This window comes from Ptychodera flava, chromosome 10 (assembly GCF_041260155.1).
Source record: "Ptychodera flava strain L36383 chromosome 10, AS_Pfla_20210202, whole genome shotgun sequence".
In the NCBI taxonomy this organism is placed as follows: Eukaryota; Metazoa; Hemichordata; class Enteropneusta; family Ptychoderidae; genus Ptychodera; species Ptychodera flava.
In genome coordinates this window covers 1,477,189-1,498,782 of record NC_091937.1, presented here as the reverse complement: position 1 = coordinate 1,498,782, position 21,594 = coordinate 1,477,189, and the positions used below count along the sequence as shown (strand labels likewise).

Here is a 21,594-nt window from a genome sequence, read left to right as displayed (position 1 = left end):
AAAATTTCCTGAGTTATGGTGACAACTTTAATCTCTGAGCACATCAAGCTTGCTATTGCAACTTTGATGTTCATAGTTACTGACATTATTTGTATCTCTGTCGGTCAACACTTTCTTTGAGAGAAAATCTTTCTGGCTAAAAGAACAATTAGAATCAGTCAATATTAACAATTCCTTATCTTGAATCTGCAATAATACCACAATCTCGAAAGGGTATACAGTTTTAATTCATGAAAACAATACTTATTTAAGGATCTGCTGTAATCACTTATCACAAGATGATAAGGCTTTGAAGGACAAAGCTTTAGAGATGAATGAATTACAGTTTGAGTATGCTAATTTGTCGCTGTTGAATAACATTAAACTGACTGACACAATTTATTTAACATTTTGTTTTGTTTTTTATAACGAGGTCAAGTTTGTTTTCCACGACAAAGCAACTGTCTGTCTTTTGAAACAAATATTACTTGATTCTATGGCTGCAAAATTTTGATTTCTGATCAACAGATATCGACAACACAAACAACTTTGCCATGTTCAGGAGATACCATAGTAAGAATCATACTAAGCACCGTAAAGGAGCTAGAGCAAATTAATTGGCATCACATGATGACTGAAATCTTGTCAATATGGACATAATTAACTGTAGAGGTCACAATTTTGCCTTCGTTTTCACCTGTGAAGTTTATTTTATTCACAGAAGATCTCATGAGAACTGTCATAACGATGCATGGACAATGTTGGAAATGGCAAACACATTAGCAATGACCACTGACATTTTGTCAACAGGGGAAGCATGGTAAATATTCCTAGGAGACCACTGTGGCAAGGTCTGAAATACGAAAACAACACCTATAGAGTAATACCTAGAAAATGATACAAGCCATTGCTATACAAGACTTAGTGTATTTGTTAAGTTCCATCAATACTTGATCAACATGTTATAGAGTACAAATTCACAGTATAGGCAAAGTAACCGCTATATTACATCCTACATGTTTCACAGCTTGGAAAACTGAGGGATGACCAAATTTACATAATATACATAATTTGCATATTGTTTTTCAGGGAAAGTGTGTTCTTTTGTATGTTTATTAATATATACAAATAGATTGCTCGAAAACACCCATCAAAAATCCCATTTTGGATAACACTGTTACGGTTTGATTGAAGCTTTGACAAACACATTATAAACATGATTATAACAAACCACTTGTATACTGTAGCATCATAGATCATAAAAAGTTTACAGGTAAAAATGTTAAACGGAAAATAAAAAAAAAACAGCAAGACTCCTATTTTGTCTTCTGTATTTAATTTACTACTCAGACAGTTTTAGGCTTCACAGTCTGTACAATGTTAATAAATATATTCATTATTTAGATTGTCAAACCAATGATTTCCATAAATCATAAAACACATGGCAGAGACCACCTCTGTTATAAGATTTAGCCAAGAAGATGTTACAGGGTTCAAAGTTGCGACCATTTTAGTCGCAAAGGCGACCAAACTTTACGAGATTGCGATTTAAGAATTACAGTTAGTCACATTTTGCGTTACATATTGAATAAGCATTGCCGCGGCGTTACTTAAAGGTTTCAGCACGTTCCCTTTCACTGCACAGCGCTGCCAATGTATCTGCTGAAGTTATCTTGATCTGTCAAAATATCCCATGAATTTAATGATAAATTTTACTACAATCCAATCAAATATCAGAAGCAACTTTAGTGTTGTCACATCACTTTCAATTGAACCAATCGTAGTCTCAGCATAACTGTTATCAAAACATAGCTGACAGAGGAAAACAAGCCCAACAACGTGTAACTGCAACATGTTACATGCATTCAAGTGCAGTGAATACGGCTAGTTAGCTCACGTGTGTAAACACATGGGCTACTGTCATAGCGATGTCTGTCTGTCTGTCCGTGTGTGTGTGTGTGTGTGTGTGTGTGTGTGTGTCTGTCTGTCTGTCTGTTTACACGATAACTCAAAAACGCCTGAACGGATTCAAGTCAGATTTGTTACACGGGTACCATATGCTACTTGCAAGAACTGATTAGATTTTGGTTAGTGTGGCTTGCATATTAATGAAGTTATGCAATATTGTTTTTTTCCGTACAATGGTTTCCCTATGGAGACGGTAATGACAGTGTAGACATATATCAGGAAATACTGCACAAAATTTCATGAAACTTTTCACAGATGACAATCTAAGAACATTATGATGATACTGTGAGTGTCATGTCAATTATCTTCTCATTTGCATATTTAATGAACTTTTGTTATTAGTGAGATAACTCTGAAATTCCTGCACCAAACTTGATGATACTTGCAACAAATATTGATCTGATATATATCTAATTACACTTAGAAGCATTGGGCAGTGTCAAGTTAATAAATAGCTCATTTGCATATTTTATGAAGGTTTGTAATTAGTCATGTAACTCCGATATAACTTCACCAAATGTGATGAAATCTGCTGCAGATACTGATCCGACTGATATCTAACTGTAGTGTAAAGCATTTAGTAGTGTGAAATTAATTAAGGGTTCATTTGCATATTTAATGAACTTTGTAATTAGGTATGTAACTCTGAAATTACGGCACCCAAGTCAGTGAAATTGGGTACAGATATTGTTTTGATAAATATCTAATTGTACTGAGAAGCATTTGGCAGTGTCAAGTTAACAAATAGGTCATTTGCATATTTTATGAAGTTTTGTAATTAGTGATATAACTCCAAAATAACTGCACCAAATGTGATGAAATCTGCTGCAGATACTGATCCGACAGACATCTAATTGTGGAGTAGAGCATTTAGTTGTGTGAAATTAATTAAGGGTTCATTTGCATATTTAATGATCTTTGTAATTAGTGATATTACTCCAAAATTACAGCGTTAAATTTGATGAAACTTGCTACAGATGTTGATCTGATAAACATCCAATTGTACTGAGAAGCATTGAGCAGTGTCAAGTTAATAATTAGCTCATTTGCATATTTCATGAAGTCTTATAATTAGTCATATAACTCCTAAAATAACTGCATCAAATGTGATGAAAACTGCTGCACATACTGATACGACAGATATCTTACTGTGTTGTAAAGCATTTAGTAGTGTAAAGTTAATTAAGGGTTCATTTGCATATTTAATAAACTTTGTAATTAGGTATATAACTCTGAAATTTCGGCACCAAAATTTTGTGAAACATGCTACAGATATTGATTTGATAAATATTCAATTGTGCTATGAATCATTGAACAGTGTCAAGTTAATTTAGGGTTTATTTGCATATTTAATGAACTTTGTAATTAGTGACATTATTATAAAATTACAACATTAAAATAAATAAAACGTGCTACAAATGTTGATCTGATGGATATCTAATTGTTCCATAAAGCATTGAGCAGTGCCATGTTAATTAACAGCTCATTTTCATATTAAATAAAGTTTTGTAATTAATGATTAAACTCTGAGAGTACTGTGCGAAGTTGAAAAGAACCTGCTACATATAGTGATAACATATATCTCATTGTTCTGTGAAGCGTACAACTATTAATGAATCTGTTGTAAAACACGTGAGCATATGCACTTCATATCTGGTTTTCAATCGGGTTTGCGTTAGTAGCATGTGAGATGCCAAGCCCGCTAGTATTGATCGTTTTCAGAAATCGTCCTTTGGAAGGTAGATTGAAGCAAGCTTGAACTTGATTAGCCCGTTTTATAAAGGTTTCCATTTTCAGCTAGATCTGAATAGCAAGCAAAGTTGTTGAAATATCATAACATTATGAGAATCTGCCAGGTAGCGACTGCAATTATTTAGAACAGACTTTAATATCTTAGCAATCGACCTGGGCGATCGACAAACGCTGTGATTTAATGCGCATATACTTTTGAGTTTTGTTCTCTTGCCTACAAAATATCTATCGAAAGTTGATAGTTGCTGCATTTCTATTCAGAGTTTTTGTTTTGAAAAAAGTAATTATCTACGGCTAGCAGCTTAATTGCCCACCCCTCCCTCCCTGAAATAGTACTGCTGAAAGTTTTTGGAATGATCTGCAGAACGGAGTTGTATTGAATGAGGAGTGGTATAAACTACGTAACACTAAAACACGATTACACAGTAACAAATGACAGAAACCGATCGAACCGGTCTTGACTGAAACTACATGTAGACTTGCTGAAGTCTGTTTATCCTGGAATACAGGTATTTCTCAATATTTCACGATACAAATCTATTTCAATGCAATCTGATGTATCTTAGCGCAACACCAGTTGATCAACGTGTATTGGCTATGACTTGCAGTTGACGCAAATGTAAGGGACTGTCTCAGATTGTCGCATAAGTTCAAGAAACGAAATTTCTTCGTTTACATCAAAACTCCCTCCTCTCCCCTAAATGAAAGTTAACAGATGCGCAAGTTTGATGTCTGCCTTAGAGTACAATGTAGCATTTTGCTATAGCTTACTGAAGAATATGTATCCACTGAGCACATTACATCATCAAGTAATCAATCAAATGTGAGTACTAACCATAGCATGACATGAGTGAGTTGGAAACAGTTACAGCAAAATTTGTTTGTACAAGTGCGCAGTTTTTGTTCATTTTCATACACAATGTAAAGAGTACTTGTAATAAAAAAATAAAAGTGCAAAAGTGAAGTTCACTAACCGAATGGAGGTCAATCCCCCCTCCCCAATAAACAAACAAATTTCGCTTTTTGAACTTAAGTGACAATCTAAGACAGTCCCATAGGAAAGAAAACAAGTCATCGTTGATGACACAGTCCCCGCTTGTCCATTTTGTTATAATCTTTGACCGCAATGCAATGTCATTACACATGAAAGTATGTGTACCATACTTTACACCTAATAATATTGATGAGACACTGTTCGGGACGATCATTTACATTTTACAGTCAAATACCAATGTACAACTCTGAAAACCTTTCTCAAAATGTTGCTTTTGCACAGTTGTCCTTTCTAAGAAGTGATAAGTTTTAAAAATTTTACTTTGATGTCTGATGTCACTTTTAAACCACTCTGCTTGCATAAAAGAATCATTTATATCGCCACCAAACACATAGCTAAACCAGTACAGGAGTCCATTGCCAAAACTTTTGTCCATCATTGCCTGTATGTTGTAGATATTAAAAATGTATTTCCATAACGCCAAGAGTGTAAAACTTTAAGATTTGCCAAACTATTGACCCTAAAGGCAACAACTGTCAGTAGTCACCTGGAAAATCTGAGCTTTGCTAACGGCTGACATTGACAGTGTGGCAAAGCATTCACGAAACAACTGTTTTACACCACTCTGACTGTAATACTTCCGTTTCACACATACGACAATCAAATCTTTTATGCCTAAGTTCGACAATAAGAAGTTTCTATGGTATTGATTCCTACTGTGTACGTATCTTCATTTAACTTGACTTTCTGGCCTGAAACACTCCCCTCATCTCGAGACAATGAATCTTGACCTTGAGTCACTTTGTAGCCTTTATTTGAATCAGACAGGCCCTCTGAATCAGTAATAAGTTCAGCTTCTCCGTTGACAATGATACAGTCAACATCTCCTGCCAACCATCATCTTGGGCTCTTTTTCTTGGTTCCTCGCCGGCGTTTCAGAACTCAAGTTTGCATGTGCCTGGTCATGTCCATCTTTTCCATATTGTAAGTTATAAAGATACACTGCTATGATCTGTCAGCAGGTCAGTGTTTATTATAGCTAATCGTTATTTGACCTTTTGTCTTTTACTTGAGTTTAACATTCATGTTAATCCATGTTAATCGTGCCTCAAGAGGAAAATGGCTGTGCAAATGACAGTGCATTTATTTTAAAACAATAAAAAACAATAACAGTCCTACATGTATCTTGCCAAACATTTTTAAAAACAAGATTTTTGACAAGCAGTCATATGTTTATCAGCATGCAGTTGAGAACATTTAAGTCAATCATAGACAAAAAAATATTTGTAAAAAAGTTTAAATTGCCAAAAATCACAAGGTTTTATGCAATGTCACCTTCAGGTGTCAAATCACTACTGTTTTAATGTCAACTACAGTTTTTGTTCTACTCCCTAATGAATGTTGTGATACACAGTATTCAGCTTGTCAACTCTGCCTGTACGGTACTGACTGCATTGTTATTGTTGATAAGTGAATTCTGGTCTGGACTAGAACTCAAATGGAAACAATGAATGTTCATTTTACACTTATAGACACTATGGTGACAAGATCAATAGTTGGTATTTCAACATGCTATGGGGAATTAAACAAGAAACTATGGTTAACATTTCATGTAAAAGCAAAAAAATATCATCTAAAGTTGGACTTACTTGCCCTTTAAGGGGGCGCTGCACCCAACACAGCGTATGTTCTTTAAATTCTATATAAAAAAGGCTATTTTGTTTGGCAATAAAGTTCTTACATTTTGAAAAAGAGGCATTTTAATTTTGCCAATAATGATCTTAATCACTTTGAGTGTCAGTCTTTCAAGCAACGCCATTTTAGAATGAGGATAGATAATGCAAAATAAAATAGTTGTTTTTTAGCTACTATAGACTATAGTCTATAGAAGCTATTGGGATGGGTATCCGTCCGGCGTCAGTATGTATGTATGTATGTATGTATGTATGTCTGTTTGTGAGGCGTCCGTCCACTCAAATATCTTGAGAACCGCAGTAGTTACTGATTTGATATTTATTGTGTAGATGAAAAATATGATTTTGAGAAACTATTTTTTTTTTGATATTGTTGAAAATATGCAAATTAGTGCCAAAAAAGGCGTTTTTGGTAAAAAATCTTCTTCTTCATAACCGCTGGTCAGACAGCTTTGTTATTTGGTATACAAGTCCCTAGGGATAACACAACTTAGATTTGTTCAAATTGTGATGAAATATGCAAATCTGTATTTTTAAGGTATTTTTTGTCATTTTTGGTCAAAACTTTATTTCATCAAAACCGCTTGTATGACAGCTTTGATATTTGGTATACAGCTTCCTACAGATAAACTAAATAGGATATATTGAATATATGACGAAATCTGCAATTCGGTATTTTTGGCACAATTTTTGCCATTTTTGGTCAAAAAATGTGTTTCTCAAAAAGTACTGATGCCTTTGATATTTGGTATACAGGTTCCTAGGGTTTGTCTTAGTGTGATATATTGAAATTTGATGAAATCTTAAACTTTTGTATTTTTGGGTAAATTTTTGCCATTTTTGGTCAAAATATTTGTTTCTCAAAAGTTACTCATCTGATAGCTTTGCTATTTGGTATACAGGTTCCTAGGCTTTATCTTAAAGTTCCATTAGCTGTATCTTCTGGCGATTTTTCCGTTAGTTTTGATTGAAATGATCACTGGCTCATGTTGAATAGCCTGTCAAATAACAGAGAATCGCATATTATTCGGAAACATTACGTGCCCTACAACTAAGTAACATGTGATTTTACAACGAAAATTTCAATTTTTGTCCGGACAGAAATACAAACTCTGTTGACACGCGGATTGCAACGTAGGCATTCTTCTGCACCTGCGCGAGCCATTTACAGCAATTTCAAAATAAATATTCATTACTTATGCCCGGTACTTACGTCGTAGTCCATTGTCCGAGCACCTTGCGTAGCCAGATGTTTGGCAATCCACGACGCAATGTTGTTTTGATCCCGCAATAAACGTGAACTTGTACATCTCGCGTGATCGCGGCGTCACCATATCTGCGTTCTCCCCAGCACGCTGAGCATGCCAGACGTCAACAAACGAGCTCGGAAGGGCAAAACGTTTGAACAAAAATTAGCAGTTTTATGTGGCTATAACATCACTAATCATGTTTGTTTCTTCGTAAAACAACATTTTGAAACAAATATGAGCCTCCAACATGGAATTTTCCGAGGTAAAAAAGGTCAAAAGTTACAAATAATGGCCCTTTAATGTAATATATTGATATTATGATGAAATCATCAATTTTGTATTTTTGAAGCTAATTTTGCCATTTTTGGTCAGGCCATCCTGAAATGAGCTATCAAAGATATCCACCTTCTTCATCAAAACATGTGTCACAAAAGGTTATTCTCTACATAACACAGCAGAGCTCTGTCAACTGTTGGGTCACTTGTTTTTTCAAAACCGCTGGTCAGACAGCTTTAATATTTGGTTTTACAGGTCCCTAGGATGACCTTAGTGAGATAATTTCATACAGTCAGGAAATACTTAATTTTGTATCCATGTCTATAGTAGCTTCAGGGACTTTGGCCCTATGTTTTCTACATGTACTCTTCTTTTAAGTGAAGTATTACATTTCAGAAAATAGTGTCAAGTTTTAGACTTAAATTAATTTTTATCATTAATACCAAAATTGAGGTTTTTTACCCCAAATATACATCCAATTCATCTTTTGAGTAAACTACTGCTATCATACTAAACTTTAAAGTCTCTGCTTTTTGGAAAATATATAGTATGAGCCTTAAGGGTGTTTCCTTGTCATCTTGGATAAGAAATATTGCTTTAAAAAACTGTGTTGGCAACATGCAGCTACACCTTATCTTTGTGTGCAATTTCCACATTTCAGCATGCAGGTCAAAGGTCATGTTCCAAACTGAGTTTCCATCTGACAATAGCACTAAGCTTTGAAAATGATGAACCAGTATGTTACAAATGTTATAAAACTTAGCATGTTATGGCTACAATGCAGATAAAATGCACAAGGATTCAAACATACTAAAATCTTTATTTTTTCTCTAGTCCTTTACCAAAGGTTGTAAAATGTACAACAACTCCCTTGTGTCTTTTGTACTCCCTTGAGTAAACATTTATCCTTTATAACAAGTACTAAATTCCTGCAGAGTGCATTGTTGTACAATGTCATGTAATCACTCAAACATTGTCTGTTTTAGTCACTCAGATCTATATTTTTAATGGCATTGACAAATTCATCAAATGGTAAGACATCTCACCCTGTAGTGTAATTAACTGAACTAAATGTATACATGAAGGAGGTCTTATGAATACGTCATCATTGCAAAAACAGACTTTTTCTCTATGTTGTGATGGTGTTACTCCTTTCAGACATTAATTCACCATGCATGTACACGTATGATGATAGTAATTGAGAGGCTTAGTTACCCAAAATAATGTTCAATCAGTACATATACTAAGTTTGTTACACGATAGCTAGACATCACACAAGTGTGGCACAGATGTTGGGAATAGCACACAACACTGATACACATAGTAATAATTGCGTGTATAATAACATCTAATATTTTTTACATTTTCTGGAGGTTTTCTGTAAATTTAGGCAAAACATCTTGTAAACAGTTACAGTACAGAACCCACTACATGTATCTTTGATATCTAAATATTAAGCAGTTTACATCAGTAACAGGTTCTTGCTATACTTTCTCCACATGAACTTATTAATATTGTATTCTCATTCCACTTTTTAGCTTACACTTGGATAAGATTTCTTTTTAACTTTGTAATAACTCTATATAAGAAAATCAGCCAATGTAATGCATGGATGGTAGAGTTTAACGAGAGTCATCTTGTGACAAGAATAAACTAATATTAATTACATATGAAAATATACCAATTTCTCATGTATCCTAAGTGAAACTACAGGAAACATATTATTACTAAACAAAACAAGCGACCTAGCGGCCGATATAGCTCCGCTATGTTTATGTAGAGAATAGTTATTTTTGACACATGTTGATGAAGAAGGTGGAAATCTTTGATAGCTCATTTCAGTACCCAGACAAACAAGCCATCGTTGATAACGCAGTCCTCACTTGTTAATGGGTACTTTAATCACAAGTCCTCGGAGAGAATAGAGTCCTGTTCATTAATTAGGTCTGTGATTGAAAGTACTGTGATACAGATGGGGTTTAATGGCCAAAAATGAGTTCCATGGTGGTGAAAACATAAAACCAATGTAGGCCACCATCCTAATTAAAAAAGGTCATTAAATGAGTCCATTAGTAATTAATCGACGGATGTTGCCAAACATTTTTGCATCCTATCATAACACTGACAGATTATCGCCGGTACCATAATTCATAAAGTTTGATGCAGTGCTTCTGGACATTCACGCTAAAAACAAAAATTCATAATGTAAATGCAAATTAGCAATTAATTTAAACGATACTGCTAAGTGTCATTGAATTGTATTTACAACACAATGAGATCAACATCTGTACCAAGTTTCATCAAATTTGATGCTGTATTTGTGGACATATCACTCTAATTAGGAAAGTTCATTATACATGTGCAATTACAAATTAATTAACATGACACTGATAAATGTCTTTTAAAGCAAATGTGAGCTTAACATCTGTATTAAGTTTCATGAAATTTGATGCAGTATTTCTTGACATATCAGCCTGATCACGAAAAATTCAATGATTGACAAGATACTACTACATGTCGTGAAACAAATTGATGTGTATATGTATGACGTAGGTCAATGTCCTTGTACCAACTTTGAATAAAATCGGTTGATACATGTCTGAATTATGGCTGGGGACATGAAAAAAATTGTAACATAATGGCCGCCACCAAGCCCATTCTATTTGATATCACCGTAAAAACAAATCAACGTGCATATGTATGACATAAGTCAATGTCCTTGTACCATCTTTGAATAAAATTGGTTGATACATATCTGAGTTATGGTTCGGGACATGAAAAAATAGTAACAAAATGGCCGCCACGCAGCTATATCGAATCGTATCGTGAAACAAATTGACGTGCATATGTATGACAAAGGTTGATGTCCTTGTACTAACTTACAATACAATCGGTTGAGATGTTCCTGAGTTATGGCTCCGTACATGAAAAATCGTAACAAAATGGCCGCCACGCGGCCATATTGAATCGTATTGTGAAACAAATTGACGTGCATATGTATGACAAAGGTTGATGTCCTTGTACTAACTTACAATACAATCGGTTGAGATGTTCCTGAGTTATGCCTCCGTACATGAAAAATTGTAACAAAATGGCCGCCATTTTGGATCGTATCACAAAACAAATTGACGTGCATATGAACAACATAAGCAGTAATCCTTGTGAACGGACGGACGCACACACGCACGCACGGACATGATCAAACCTATAAGTCCCCAGGATTTGCAGGATTTCCTCTTTTTCTTACCTCATTTGCAAATATGGCAAAAATTGCCTCAAAAATACAAAATTGCAGATTTCATCACAATTGCTATATATCACATTTAATTCATCTGTAGAAATCTGTATACCAAATACCAAAGCTCTCACATCAGCACTGTTTGGAAACACATTTTTTGACCCAAATTGGCAAAAATTGCCCCAAAATTGCAAAATTGTAGATTTCATCATAATTTGAGTATATCACATTTTGCTCATCCCTACGAACCTGTTTACCAAATATCAAGGCTTTCAGACAAGAGGTTTTGGTGAAACAAATTTTTTGACCAAAAATGATAAAAATTGCCTTTAAAAAATACAAATATGCATATTTCTGCACAATTTGAACAAATCCAAAATAGATCATCTCTTGCGACCTATGTACCAAATATCACAGCTATCTGACCTGTAGTTTTGAAGAAGATTTTTAAAGATTTTTTGACCAAAAATGACAAAAGTGTCTTAAAAAATACAAATATGCAAATTTCACCACAATTTGGACAAATCTAACTGAAGTTATCCTAAGTAAACTGCATAATCAAATTTCAAAGCAATCGGACATGTGGTTTCAGAGAGGGAGATTTTTTTACCAAAAACAGCAAAAAATGTCCTAAAAATACAAATACGCAAATTTCACCAAAATTTGAACAAACTTAAGGGAAGTTACCCTAGATGAACTGCATATCAAATTTGAAAGCAATTGGACCTGTGGTTTCAGAGGAGAAGGCAATTGTTGATGGACGACGATGGAGTATCAGCCTATTTGATAAGCTTCGTGTCGCTGACAGCGGAAGTAAAAAGGTCAACTGTTAGTTGGGATGCACACACATACTAAAATGCTGTCAGATGAACGTGTAATATCTTTTTGTACACAACTTACCTTGATGCCAGGTGTGTGAGCAAAGTAGGCTTCTGGGCTTTGTGAATGGTACAAGGCACCATGTCCTACAGCTCCCCATGGTGCTCTAATGGTCAGTTTACCACAATCAAATTGATTGCCACACCTATATCGAAATTTAGCTGCTTCATTTACAATCTGATGATAAAGAAAATGAATTGTTTTTGTGGGATTTTTTTTAATTTTTTAAAAATAATTAATAGTATTTTGTTTTCAAAATATTAGTTCTTGAAGGTTTTACCTTCAGTAAATAAAGTCTAGAAGTTAAAAATTCTGGAATATTCCAGCAGGCCATGTTTCCTGTGACTACATTGATAGAGCACTATGAAAATGTCCCTTTAGTAAAAGCTGTGTATGTATGACTTACAACTAACAACTTACAAACATTGCCAGAAGATTGCTTTCTATATCTCATGCTAAAAATGTGCAAAAATAACACCCAGTACAGGTGAAGTTGCCTTTATGCAATTGTACACCATCATTCCATGGAACTGGAATTTGACATACAATGAATGACAAACCCAAAGTAAATTGAAGGTTAATTACAAGGGGCTCAGCTTTTGGAACTTCATGTTGTCCTTTTCATTTGGCGATGCACTTAATTGATGGTACATGTAGTATAAATGATGTAAACTTGTCCGGCTATTGATTATAGTACAATTGGCACTATTCTAGTGAGTATAGTACAATTGGCACTATTCTAGTGATTATAGTACAATTGGTACTATTTTAGTGATTATAGTACAATTGGTACTATTCCAGTGAGTATGGTACAATTGGTACTATTCCAGTGATTATAGTACAATTGGCACTATTCTAGTGATTATAGTACAATTGGCACTATTCTAGTGATTATAGTACAATTGGCACTATTCTAGTGATTATAGTACAATTGGCACTATTCTAGTGAGTATGGTACAATTGGCACTATTATAGTGATTATAGTACAATTGGTACTATTCTAGTGATTATAGTACAATTGGCACTATTCTAGTGATTATAGTACAATTGGTACTATTCCAGTGATTATAGTACAATTGGCACTATTCTAGTGATTATAGTACAATTGGTACTATTCCAATGAGTATGGTACAATTGGTACTATTCCAGTGATTATAGTACAATTGGTACTATTCCAGTGATTATAGTACAATTGGTACTATTCCAGTGATTATAGTACAATTGGTACTATTCCAGTGATTATAGTACAATTGGTACTATTCCAGTGATTATAGTACAATTGGTACTATTCCAGTGATTATAGTACAATTGATACTATTCCAGTGATTATAGTACAATTGGCACTATTCTAGTGATTATAGTACAATTGGCACTATTCTAGTGATTATAGTACAATTGGTACTATTCCAGTGAATATAGTACAATTGGTACTATTCCAGTGATTATAGTACAATTGGCACTATTCTAGTGATTATAGTACAATTGGTACTATTCCAGTGAATATAGTACAATTGGTACTATTTCAGTGATTATAGTACAATTGGCACTATTCTAGTGATTATAGTACAATTGGTACTATTCCAATGAGTATGGTACAATTGGTACTATTCCAGTGATTATAGTACAATTGGTACTATTCCAGTGATTATAGTACAATTGGTACTATTCCAGTGATTATAGTACAATTGGTACTATTCCAGTGATTATAGTACAATTGGTACTATTCCAGTGATTATAGTACAATTGGTACTATTCCAGTGATTATAGTACAATTGGTACTATTCTAGTGATTATAGTACAATTGGTACTATTCCAGTGATTATAGTACAATTGGCACTATTCTAGTGATTATAGTACAATTGGTACTATTCCAATGAGTATGGTACAATTGGTACTATTCCAGTGATTATAGTACAATTGGTACTATTTCAGGGATTATAGTACAATTGGTACTATTCCAGGGATTATAGTAAAATTGGCACTATTCCAGTGATTATAGTACAATTGGCACTATTCTAGTGATTATAGTACAATTGGTACTATTCCAGTGATTATAGTACAATTGATACTATTCTAGTGATTATAGTACAATTGATACTATTCCAGTGATTATAGTACCATTGGCACTATTCTAGTGATTATAGTACAATTGGACTATTCCAGTGATTATAGTACAATTGGTACTATTCCAGTGATTATAGTACAATTGGTACTATTCCAGTGATTATAGTACAATTGGTACTATTCCAGTGATCATAGTACAATTGGTACTATTCCAGTGTTCTATTAAACTACAGATCCTGTAGATGGATTGTGCCTATGGCAATAAGCATTGCAAATTTTACCATGTAAATCAACCCATTAGTAATGAACCCAGTATTTCCAGTACTTTTGTTTCAGAAAACACAAAACTGAAAATTTAATATGTAACATTCCGTATCTTGTGGCTACACTACTACATAAATTATGAGTTCTGAGCTGACCAACCCTTGATTAAATTACCTACATGCTTTCACGCTCTAGAAACAAAACAATGACATTCTGGGACCAGATTCTGTAGTGCGGTGTGACCTTTACAAACAATTTGTTGTTTATTTTGACATGACCTCACCAGCAGATACTAACAATTACTCACCTGATCAAATGCTGGGAAAATATAATCAGCAAACTGAATTTCTGCAATGGCAGTGGCTCCAGCAGCAGCAGCACCTATACCAAAACCAACAATGCCTTGTTCACACAGCGGTGTATTGAACACTCTGTCTTTACCTAGAAAAGGAAAAGAACCATTCAAGTCTTAAAGTGTACATATCATATTGTATTGATACACATGTTATTGCATTCGACTACTGATACAGATCACCATATTTTTTTGCAATATGTGAAAACTTGAATCCAGATCTCCAAATGCAGTGTGCAAGATTCTGCTGGATGTTAAGTTGATTTGAATAGATTTCAAGAATGATTCTTCCAGCCCACCCCCCCTCCCCCCCACCCCCAACCATTATTTGTGAAAGCAGCCTTACAACACAAGTTTTTCAGATTTTTTGGAGTCACTTGTCAGTCTCTGGAGATTTCTTTATGCTAATAAGCATTTCATATTGGCTTGGAACATATGCCATCTAAGCTATCATCATATTTTATGTAACTTGCAACTATGACAGACTTACCATACTTATCTGCCAGTCCAACAGTGCAACGGAACACACCACCAAATGCTACATCTTCACCAAATATGACTGAAAAAATTACAAAGTTCATGAATGTACAAATGGCATACCAATATTAACACAGCTATTGATCTGGCAAGATCAATAAAAATGCTGATTTTTTTTGTCAGTAACAACTAGAAGTCTCAGTATTTACATATCATTTTACATATCAGTTAAGTTTGTTGTATAGTTCCTTTGAATACAAGCACAACATCGTGTAAGTGTAAACCACCGTTGCACCACAATATACTGTATGAGAACACATTCATGAAAATACTGTCTTTACCGATACAAAAGTCAGTAGTTTATGTTCTAGTTGAAATGTCCAAATTAAAGGACAACATGTGATTGTTGACGTACTATAAGTAAAATATTGGCTTTGGTAGAACAACTCAAGTCCTCATGCATGGTAAAAGGTTGGCTTTTTATTGCTAAAATTTCAAATTGACTTTCTTTAATCTTTTTACATAATTTTTATGAGTCTGCAGGATTTTTCTGTGTTTTTCTTCTTTTATTTTCAGCCCTTGATGAAGGCTGTCTGTCTGAAGGCTGTCTGTGTACAGCAGAAACGTCCAAAAAAGGGCTTGTATCAATAAAAACAAACCTTATACCAGGACTTGAGTTGTTTTGAGGACTTGAGTTGTTTTGCCAATCCCAAGTTGTATACTCTTCAAGTTCGGCTACTTTTTCTTTTGTGTCCACTGACTATAGTTTGACTGATCCTCACAACTTCTACAAACTAAAATACTGGACACTGATCAGAGATAAATAACTTACTTGCTGTCGGGTCTTTGGCAAGAGACAGATCCATTGCATTGGTGACTGACTGGAACAAGTTCATTTTAACTGACTCTCCTGAAATATTCAATATTTAAATGAAATGCATGATTAGCATTGGAAAAGCTGATAATTAATTATGGTTTTCAGTGTTGACAAGATCTTTTATTTCTGGCTTATAACTACATTACCGATATTTGCATTTTGCTAGAAGCCTTCAAAATATCTGCACAACTCAAGGAAGGCAAACATGTATGTGATGTAACATATAAGATGGAAATGGTTCATTGTATTATGATTTCAGAAGAAAAGGAAGACTGATCAATCTTTAATATTGACCTGAAAGGGGCCAGTCCATTGAAGCTGAATTTTTGTTTTGAATGTCGATTGCAAGTTTTTGTTCTACATGTACTTAAACAGGCATTTAAAAGCCTGATAATTCGCTTGTCACCAAATTAAATGCACTATTATTGTTTGCATATGAATTCCAGTCCCGACCAGAATTTAATTTTCAACAATGACAATGCAGTTTATAGATGTACAGACTGAGTTGACATGCTGAATACTGTTTGTCTCCATATGCTTTGGAGAGTAGAACAAGAAACTATAGTTGACATGAAGCTAACAATGGTGAAAAAACAAGCGACCTTGCGGCCGATATAGCTCCACTGTGTTTATGTAGAGAATAACTATTTTTGACACATGTCGATGAAGAAGGTGGAAATCTTTGATAGCTCAATGCAATGGCCAGAAAAAAGTGGCTAAATAAGCTGCAAAAATACACAATTTCATCATACTTTGAATATATCACATCGAATCATCCCTAAGAACATGTCAACCAAAGCTATCCGATGAGTAGTTTTTTGAGAATGAAATTTTCTGACCGAAAATGGCAACATTGCCCAAAAAAATAAAAAATTGCTGATTTCATCATAATTTCAACCTGTATACCAAATTTCAAAGCTGTTAGACCAGTACTTTTTGAGAAACACATTTTTTGACCCAAAATGGGAATAATTTACCCCAAATATTCAAAACTGCAGATTTCATCATTATTTCAATACATATCATTCAGTTCATCTATAGAAACCTGTTTACCAAATTTCAAAGCTATCAGATGAGTAGTTTTGGAAATAAACATTTTTTGACCAAAATTGACAATAATTGCCCCAAAAATACAAAATTACAGATTTCATCAGAAATTCAATATATATTACTTAGCTCATCTGTAGAAACCTGTATATCAAATTTCAAAGCTATCAGACCAGTACTTTTTGAGAAACACACTTTTTGACCAAAAATGGAAAAAATTGCCCCAAATTACAAAATTGCAGATTTCATCATAATTTCAATAGATATCATTTAGTTCATCTGTAGGAACGTGTATACCAAATTTCAAAGCTATCAGATAAGTAGTTTTGGAAATACACATTTTTTGACCAAAAATGGTGAAAAGTGCCCCAAAAATACAAAATTACAGATTTCATCAGAAATTCAATATATATTACTACGTTCATCTATAGAAACCTGAATACCAAATTTCAAAACTATCAGACCAGTACGTTTTGAAAAAAAAACATTTTTTCACCAAAAATGGCAAAAATTGCCTTTAAAATGCAAATTTGCATATTTCTGCACAATTTGAAGAAATCTGAAATAGATCATCCCTAGGGACATATGTACCAAATATCAAAGCTATCTGACTGGTAGTTTTGAAGAAGAAGATTTTTAAAGATTTTTTTACCAAAAATGACAAAAATTGCCTTAAAAATACAAATATGCAAATTTCACCACGATTTGAACAAATCTGACTGAAGTCACCCTAAGTAAACTGCATATCAAATTTCAAAGCAATCGGACAAGCGGTTTCAGAGAAGAAGATTTTTTTACCAAAAACACCAAAAAATGCCTCAAAAATACAATTTTGCAAATTTCACCACAATTTGAACAAACTTGAGTGAGGTCACTCCTATGAACCTCCATACCAAATTTTAAAGAAATCTGACTTGCGGTTTCAGAGAAGAAGACCATTGTTGACGGACGGACGGACGGACGGACGACGACGGACAATCAGCCTATCGGATAAGCTCCGCGTCTCTGACAGCGGAGCTAGTATTGTAAAAAATTACAGCAACTGGCACTTTAATCAAAGCAAACATAAAACAAGTAATTGAAAGATACACATAGAAGATACACATAGAAGGTTCCACAGCTAGGGACATGTACTTGGATTCTTCCAATTTGCAGTTTTCTAGCATGCCACTTGTGTGAACTCAATTCACAGGTTGTTGACTAAATGACATTTTCACTGTATTGTTTTCGTGAAAATAATAAATCCATCTTATCCCCTAGAGTTAATATAGAGTTAGTAGCCATTTTGTGTTTCAAATATTGGTAAATTTTAGGCACATTGTTACTTCAGGTGTACCCAAATTGGCATTGTGACATGTTTTGGGGCATGGACGTACTGTACCATGCATGTTTGTAGAGCTTAGCACATGCACGTCGGGTATAGTAACTGTATCATCACACACAAACAGAAATAATTGAGACAGACACACATGAAATCATGAAATGACTGAGATAGACACACTAAGTTACAAATAATGTACCTGAAAAACAATCTCAATTATAGATATTTTCAAGAATATGTACATCTCTATGAATTAAGAGATGTACCCATAGATGTTTATCTTTATGTACTGCATTATCCATAACATCATTCAAGCCTGCTATGCAGCTGCAAGCTGTTAACTGATTCACATTATTAATTATGCTGCAGTAAGATAAGAATTTTTCACCTCAACATCAGTTGCTGCCATAGCAATACCACAATGCTAGTGAGTGCACATGATGACTCCAGCTTAAATATATTTTTACTTTAATTGATACAGTTAGTGAGGTCAGGAAGGTTTTGGCATGACAGTTCTCAGTAAAACTAAGAAATACTATACTGTCTTGTGTCATCACTTTATGATCTGTAGTTCTTCCACTCGCTTTGTTAAGTAGTGCTGGGTAGTACAATACTACACAAACATGATGATGAGTGCAGTGCTAAATCCTAGAAAGTCAACATTGCATTGATAATACCCATGTTTGTTACAGCATGGGTATCACAATGAGATGGTTACCAATAGTAGTAACATTCATCTAGACCCAACACTTTCCAGTCTAATTGGACCAAAAATCAATTGGGCCCAGTCAATTGTACCCTGTTACCATTGCATGTGGTATGATCTTGAGGGCCCTTATGTTTTACACTTAAAGGTTAAATTATGGTACTCTCAATAGTACTCGACAGTCTATCAGGAACAGGCAAACTTTACGAGCTTCAGATGACAAACTTTACACTTGCAGTGGAATCTGCAATGTACATGTACATTGTCATATTGAGTATCACAGTACTGGGGTGCAGCTATCACTGCTGGTGTTTGTGCTATCAGTCCCAGGCTGGCAACATGTGATTCAATGTGTCAATGATAAAACAATGTCCTCAGGAATACCTTAAACAGACAACGTCCTGTTCATGTTTGTACATAAATTTCACCGGTATATATAATGACTAGCTGAATGGCAGCCCAAAATATAAACAGCTTCAAATCAGGACTTGGGTCCAATGGGCATGGGGAGTACTAGTATAGGTACACCTGTACACCGCTAAAGCCCTTCAAAGTGCTATGAACATCGATCAAACCCGACAATGTGCTTTCGAGATAATGATACAATTTGTCCCTTTTAAATAGCGAAGGAAATTAAGACGGGGTAAAGGTGACTAGGGTAGAGGTGTCCTAATAATTACTGCCTGTCCCTGCCCATTCACTGCCTGCCCATTGTTCGTCAGGAAATTAGCCTTCCAATTACTGTAATAAGTCAATATTTCAATACCAAAGATAGGGTGACCAGTTGAGAGGTCTTCCTATTCCTTAACAATGTGAGTGAATGTTCCAAATTGAAGGCATAAAGTGGGGTTCAGGTAATGATAACTTGTACAAATTCACCTTAAGTATGCAACATTTGTGCAAATTTATGTTTATGAACTAGGTAGTCCCTAGCTACAAAGTCTTGAAAGTTCCGAACTCACAATGTCAACAAATGTCAGAGGGGATGCCATCTTGTAAGTAGTCCATCTCCCACAAACGGTTGCAACGGGAGATCGCGTGAATGGAAATAGTTGCATTTCAAACTGAACGCTGTGAAGGTTGGTACTAAAATTTCCCCCAAAATGCATTTTTTCATTTGGGAAAATGCTCACGAAATTTACACTTGAAACATGTATGACGTTTTGCATTGTTTTCCACAGGAAGGGTAAGGATGGCCATGCGGGCAAATTGTACCTTAGACATTTTTCTACTGGTTCTGTGCTATGAACAGGCTCTGCTATGCAGCACAAATCAGCGCCTAAGGATTTCCCAAAGCAGAAAGTAAGTGACGCAATAGTGCTGTACTTGATCACCACGCATTTTTACCAGTGCACACCTTTCACTGACCAGAAACAATGGTTTGTGTCCATGATACTGGCAACACATAGGTCAGTGTGAGGACAATCTTCCATTTTCTTTCACTGGACTTCTCTACCTGTAGATACAATATTCTCTACCTGTAGATACAATATTCTCTACCTGTAGATACAATATTCTTACGGAAATAATTTGGAAACTGTAAATGCACCTTTTACTGGACTCATTATTGTACAGTTAGTCGTCTTTCAGCCATTTTAACCATATTGGGTCCAATTTTTGGTCACACTGTCCATGGAGGTAGCAGAGACTACCTCCATGCACTACCTCAGTATCCTTCATTACAATATGCTCCTAGAAAGAATTTGGAAAGTTTGCCTTTCCAGAGGCTGCCGAATTGCAATTATTGTAATTAAGCCAAAATAGTTTTTTCCAGATTTGGACTTCATACGAACAAATTCAACAGGTGCCATCAAGATTTGGTCACCACACGAAAGACCACTATTCTGAATTTATAGCGAGCGCAGCGAGAGCGGCCAAAGGCCGCTCGCGAAGCGAGCATTAAGACTAATGCGTGTACAAGAAATTTAGAATGGAATCTCTATATACCTACGAGTTTGAAAAGAGAGCACAGTTCCATGGAGGCGGCCATTTTGAATACTTTTACACGGATTGCGTGAAATTAAAGATATCATCTACCACAAAAACTACTCGACAATGTGTATTGCCGACAAAAGAATCTCTCTGTTCCAAAGAAAGTGTGAAATTTGTTTCAAAATGACTATTTTCGATCACTTTTGAAGGCCCGGATCGGTCATCACTAGGCGCCGCCATTTTGAAACAAGCCTACTCTCGCGAGAACGAATGGTCAACTCACGCAAGAATTAAAAACAGTGTGCTGAGAGCTAGCTACCGACGGGAATATCAAGTACGTGTTTTACATTAGACTGCCTCTGTTCCCGCCCCTGTTTAATATAATAAACTGATCGGAATCATATAATTTACCAGTTTTAAATAATTTTCGCTAGTGAACTTGGCATTTCCGAGTTAAATGGCTATAAATGTTATTCTAGAAAACAATTGACAACAATTCAACCTGAATGGTAATGGCCAAGATA

At 34.9% G+C, this 21,594-nt stretch overlaps 1 protein-coding gene across 1 annotated transcript in view; it reads right to left on the bottom strand.

The window, feature by feature from the left end:
* Positions 1-21,594, bottom strand: part of LOC139141715 (2-oxoisovalerate dehydrogenase subunit beta, mitochondrial-like) — a 39,179-nt gene that overhangs the window by 15,331 nt on the left and 2,254 nt on the right. The window contains exons 2-5 of the mRNA XM_070711324.1: positions 16,020-16,097; positions 15,201-15,269; positions 14,666-14,799; positions 12,052-12,207 (exon numbers count right to left, since the gene is read on the bottom strand). Of these exons, the coding sequence (XP_070567425.1) occupies positions 12,052-12,207; positions 14,666-14,799; positions 15,201-15,269; positions 16,020-16,097 (437 nt within the window). The remainder of the gene's footprint in view (positions 1-12,051; positions 12,208-14,665; positions 14,800-15,200; positions 15,270-16,019; positions 16,098-21,594) is intronic.